Source organism: Pocillopora damicornis, chromosome 10 (assembly GCF_964200805.1).
Source record: "Pocillopora damicornis chromosome 10, jaPocDami1.2, whole genome shotgun sequence".
Classification (NCBI taxonomy): domain Eukaryota; kingdom Metazoa; phylum Cnidaria; class Anthozoa; order Scleractinia; family Pocilloporidae; genus Pocillopora; species Pocillopora damicornis.
Genome location: NC_142679.1, coordinates 13,682,544 through 13,688,620, shown reverse-complemented (window position 1 = coordinate 13,688,620; position 6,077 = coordinate 13,682,544). Strand labels below are relative to the sequence as shown.

Sequence of the window (6,077 nt, the reverse complement as noted above, 5' to 3'; positions counted from 1 at the left end):
TGTTCGTTCGCGTAGCCTCTCCGTAGTCAAGGCTAGAACTTTCTATAGGATTCGTTGTTTACCACGAGGAATTAAATTTTGGTGGGATTTCACGGATTTGCAACTGTTTTTGTCTCGTGGAAGCAAATGTTGGTGAAGAACTTGTCTCTTTCGTTCGTCACACAACTCGTGTCACGCAGCAACATACTCCGTTACGTAATTAAGAATCCTGGCACGTTGAGCAACCTTGAATAAATCGAACAGAAGTTTTGAGTTTACTCAGTAAACTAAACGGTAAGAACTTCGTAAACTAATGCAAGGTGAATAATTTGTATTCATAAGCCATAAAAGATTGTGTTAGGCAAGGTTTTAGCACTTCTTCGAGCGCTCTATTTGGGGCAGTATTTGTTTTACACATAAAGTTTCTTCTGAGCTACTTGTTTGTCTACGTGCTGTCTACATGGCCATTTCGTGACTGCACCAGTTCGTGATCTTGTACAAAGAAAATGGCATGTTAAGAGAAAATGGGCATTTCCAAACGTCTGACATGCCTACTGTGTTTTAACTATCACGCCATCGAAAATGGTGAAAGTCAATCATTTAAGATATTTTTAAACTATTGATGTATAAAAAGCCTGGTTACCATCTGTGGGATTTTTCTGCTGATGATTTACTGACAAAAAATGTTTGGCCAGAATGCAGGCGCTATGTAGGTAAATATGAAAAAGGCAACAGTCGCGTGCGTTTCTGGAAAAGCCAAAAGTAAATTAAAAATGGGAAAGAAAAAAAAGAAAGGTACTGCACCTCATCTTCAACTTCACTTTACTTTGTTGAAATCTCCTAAGGTGCATTGAAATTTTTCTCATTCGGGCATAAGTAAGTTTATTTTCTTCCGTTGTCTTCTTCGGTTTGTTTGCCGTACATTTTTCGTCAGTTTATTTTTCTCAGACGAAGCTTCGCCTGTAATGAAAACACCTTATTGGTGCTTTACGTAACGTTCCGAGAGGAACAGCGGAGATGTCTGTCGAATTGCGATAAGTGATGTAACAAATGAAACCCAGCTGATACAAGCTGATGCTCACGTAAACACATTCTCTGATGCTTTGAGTGCCTAGGGGTTAAAGGTCACACGATAAGGGCACTTTTGGTGTCATGTGACCTGATGTTGCACAATATATGAAAAGTATGTTTTTTTTCTTTCTTTTAATTCAAAATCTTATCACAGTGAAATTTACGTAAAGCTCAATTTTAAGCTTTTGTTTTCTCCTTTTAGGAGGGAAAGTTTTCGATAGGTCTTGCGATTTTTAATGGCGTCATCTGAGAACAAAGTGATTTGGATGAAAGGCTTAAATTTAATCGGTCTCTCAGGTGCAAATCGTGTCACTTAACATTCATTTCAGTGAGAGCAATAAATCTCGACTCCTGCCACGAGACGGAAAACAACCGCTAATAGTTTCGGGTGGTGACAACAGCATGCATGCAGACTGGACTTGCTGTGATCTTTCAGAACTCACTACATTTGTTTAAGAAAAAAGGCATACCGAAATACAAATTAAATTTTCTGCCTTGCATATGTTACCCTTTTTCGGGGGCGGAACTCGGATTAGAATTTTGCCTTGAAATGCGAAGTTCATTCTTTACCGCACTGTCTACTGCATGTGAATACCTAATGTGATAATAAAAAGCTTACGTAATCATTCTCTCCGATTGAAAGAATCGTTTCCTTCTAGGTTGCCAATTTCCAGATTAAAAAATTCCTTCGCTGTAGCAAGCAACCTTGCAAACTAGAAAATAATCTTCAAACTATAAACAGTTTCAGTGGACAGTGGTTAGCGGAATCATATCTCAAAATAATTTTCTGTTTGCAATGGTATGATTCAATCCAAAATTTGCACAGGAATGTCAATACTAAAAAAAGATATTTATATTGCATATTTTGTCTATATAAATCGATGCCTGCGTCTCCATTTTCAATGGTACTGGGAATCCCTCGGAGAATTGATTGTTCCGGTCTCTACGTGACCTTTCAAAATTAACCAATCATATTTGACAATTGTTTAACAAAGCATATTCACTTGCCAGGATCCCGTCTGGCCCCGAGATTCCGAGAGAAACGAAAAAATTTGCAAGGGAACATGAAGCCGTCTAAGCTCGTGCGGCCAGAGTTTGACGACAGTGAAAGTAAACGAATTGACCGCAATCAAACGGAGAAGAAACGTCGTGGTAGATTCAATGGACTAATCGACGAACTTGCTATTTACTTAGCAGACAGATGCCACACGAAAAAAAGCACCGAGAAGAGTTCCATTTTGAAACTTACCGGTGAATATTTTCTCGAGCAGGAAAAAATAGCGGCTGAGAAAGCTGCGAAAGGATGGCAAAAACGCGTGAAGCCTGCGTTCGTAGCGGACGATGAATTCAACTTTGTTTATTTAGAGTCGATGAACACGGTAATAATTGCTCTCAACCAGAAAGGACAAGTTGTTTATGTTTCAGACAATGCGCAAGCTTGTTTAGGACATTTACCGCAGAGTATACTAGACAGAAACGTGTTTGAATTCATCGGCACGCGAGATGCGTTTATTTTCCAGAGAATACTGTCCATACTCGCGACGACTAGACAGTCGCAACGTCTGGAGCCATTTTGGTGCCAATTTCGCCGCGGTTCGCAAGAGTTTGAAACGATCTACTGCGTTGGAACAATTCTTAAAAATTTTCCCAAGCCCCAGAGCAGCGTGGATATTGATGTTTCCGAGTATCTAGTGCTACTAGCGAAACCATTAAGTGGCGTTCCCTCTGAAAAAGTTCTGTCGAAAGCAGATGGTGCTCAAACAAAATTCACGGCGACTTTGACCATGCAAGGTAAATATGGTTACCTGGACAAACATGTCGCCTCGGTTCTGGGATTCTTTCCGTCTGAGTTAATTGGCAAATCTGTTTACGAATACTGTCACACGGAAGACCTTGAAAATTTGGTGGAATATCATCGATGGTTGCTTTCAAACGGAAAAATCACGACTTGTTTTTATCGACATCGCACCAAGGGACAATCATGGATCTGGCTTCAGTCCCGTTACGATGTGTCTTACAGTGAGTGGGATTCCAAACCACAGGCAGTAACCAGTCTAACATGGGTGGTTTCGCAGAGTGAAGTTTGCGAGAAACAGGGAGAAATTTTGGCACGCGATAAACGGAAATTCGCGTCGATTGAATTAAGTGTAAACGAGGGAAATGCACGAAAAAATAATTCTCCGAATAGTTCATTAATTCCCAAAAACATTGATGCGCAAAGTTGTCAAAGCGAAGTGATGGAAATCGATGGTAATAACTTGTCAGGAAAATCAGCTTTGGAGAAAACGGCGAGACGTCAAAGAGCTGGATCACTAGATTCTCAGAGTGACTGCAGTTCGCCAGTGTCTAACACAAATGGTTCAGAAGACAATCAACTAATTGATATGCAAGAAAGCTTCCAGTTTCTAAGTAGCATTAACTTTCCCTCGGACTTGACAATCGCGCAACACAGCCTCCATAAATTCCTGGAAGAAAAGTATGTACAGGTTATCGAAACGATCAACAAGCAATCGAAAGAGCTTCTTACGATTCAAAAGCAAATAAGGATTCAGGGTGAATTGCGAGATTTGCTTGAACGTCTCGAAAAGGAGAAATCTGCAGAGAAAGTCGAGAACGAATACAGAACGATTCAAGAAATGATGTCAAAATATGGAGAATTGCGGGAAGTTTGTTATGGTTCGAGAGCTGAAAAATTAACGGCAGAAAGTTCTGCCATTTTATCTGCGAGAATTGTGGGGATGGAGGTGAAAAGTTGCTCCAGTGAAGCTCAAGGTTCTACTGCTAATTCAGAACAAAACCATCATGAGATCGCCGAGAGACAACAGAGAAGTTATTATGATCAAGAACGTTGGCTTCAAAGACAAGTTGACCAAGTTCAGTGGCAGCAACAGACGCCAGTTATACAACAAATGCTCTACTACGAATCAACACAACGTACACCGCAGGACCAAGTGATGTTGTACCGGCAACAGCTTCTAGCAGAACAATTTCAAGAACAAATGAATATACAACAACGCACACAACAACAACAGGAACAGTTTCAGGGGTACCAGCAACAACAAAAACAAGTACGATTACAACATTTACCACCACAACAATTGCAGCAGCCACTTGCACATCATCAAATGCAACGAATACAACAACAGCAACAAATGCTACGATCGCAAACAAATCCATCGTCCAATTCAAATTGCACAAGTCCTCTGGACTCTAACTTTCCACAGGACAGACTTCCTGTTGCTAATAGCTCACCACATTCAAACAAAACACAAGAAAACTCCCCTTTTAACAATCACTTTGCTCAGTCTCCTTGTAGTAATGACTCATTGTATGATTATCAGTGGTTTTAGAAAGAATTATTTCGTATTTTGCTTCACTTCTTTATTCCTACTGTCATTATCAATGGTTTGCTACCTCTAAAATTAAGATTTTCTGAGAAAGATTTCCATCAAATGTATATTTTGATTTAAATTTAAGCACCTTCTAATAGTAAAGTCTTTTACATAAATTACATTAAATTACATAAATTAAATTATCCTATTGCAGTCGACTTCTGTTTACTGGGAGCTCAGCTTCCCGTAATTGAGAGTTAACGATATTGGGAGTTGTGAACAATTGTCTAGCGAAAAACGAATAAAAAATGGTGTTCACTGTCTTACATTTGTCGATATCTTCGGGTATTTTAATCGAGTCTAATCACGGGGTAACAAAGTCGGTTGAAAATGGGGAATTTTTGAAAAGGAGAGCAAAGCAAAGCTATGTGCGGATACCTTGCATTGTAGGTCGAATATGCTCTAAGTAGCGCCACAGAAAAAAAATGAGAAAAACACGAATGCTTGGAATAACTTTCTGCTTAAGACTACAGTACTGTAACGTTTGTTGTGACTGTTAAGTAGGATTTATAAACTTGATTCAACTGATCGAAGCTGAGATTCTTGAAAAAATAAAGAATAATATCCCAAAGGGATAACTAGAACTGGTTGGGACTAGATAAGGAAAAGATGATTGTAATTGTATCAAGGAAACCCAGGGGATAGTCAGCAGAACAAGCGTTATTTTTTCGTTTGCCTGACGCGCGCATTTTTTCCCGTACCCACTTTACGCTTGGTCGTATGGACCGAGAGCCTAGGCTTGGAGAGCAACGTGATAACAATTGTTATGCAGACTATGTAATTGAAATTAATGGATTTTGGTTCGACTTGCCGCGTAGTTCGAGTCGGGGGAGTATACTTTGTTGCGATCATTAGAAACAGTTCTTTGTGATTCATAATGTATTCAGATCAAACTTAAACGTTTTGTTTTTTAACTGATTTTGCCGATTTCAATACAGCTTTTTTTTAGTCTATCGGAAATGAAATGCGTCATTTTTAACGAACAAGTTTTTAACTACTGAGTTCGTATAATGATAGAGATGACGGATTATGTACAATGGGCAAACGCTTTAAAGGAATCAATCTAAAATGCAAAGTCAGGGCAGTTTCTAGAAATTATTCGTCATTACCTTCGCGTTGGATTTGAGCTCTCTTGATTGAGTAACTACACGGGTGTAGTAGTAATTTCAAGGGAGAGCATACGGGCTGACCGTGGGAATTGTTGTAAATTTACCTTAATCTATGCCGCTCTTGAGACTCAAGAACCTATTTTATGTGTAATTAGTTTTTCCCCAGAAAATAAATGAAATATTACGTACTTCAGCTTTTCTGGTTTCTTTTTTTACTGTCTCGAATAATTGTCCCAAACATTATCACAACATTATCCACAATTCTCCCAATCGATCTGACGAAGGGCTAACGATCGAAACGTCAGCTTAGAAACTCTTCAACCTCGGTGGTCAATTTACACCATCAACTTAGCTGATTAAACCAAAGTATCTTAGGTGCTTCCTATGACGCAAAACAATAGATTACCGCCGATCTTTAAATCAGCTGTTGAAACAAATAGCCTTGTGAAGATCCGCACGCAACGTTGCGTGTATAATGGCGAGGCGAGTGTCAAGTAAATCAAGGAGTAATCAATCACAAAGTTTT

The 6,077-nt window shown here is 39.3% G+C and overlaps 1 protein-coding gene across 1 annotated transcript; it reads left to right on the top strand.

Moving 5' to 3' along the window:
• Positions 1 to 2,034: 2,034 nt before the first annotated feature.
• Positions 2,035 to 4,705, top strand: LOC113675493 (circadian locomoter output cycles protein kaput). Its single transcript, XM_027192088.2, has one exon. The coding sequence runs from the start codon at positions 2,115 to 2,117 to the stop codon at positions 4,398 to 4,400; it is 2,286 nt and encodes a 761-aa protein (XP_027047889.2). The 5' UTR covers positions 2,035 to 2,114; the 3' UTR covers positions 4,401 to 4,705.
• The last annotated feature ends 1,372 nt before the right edge of the window (positions 4,706 to 6,077 follow it).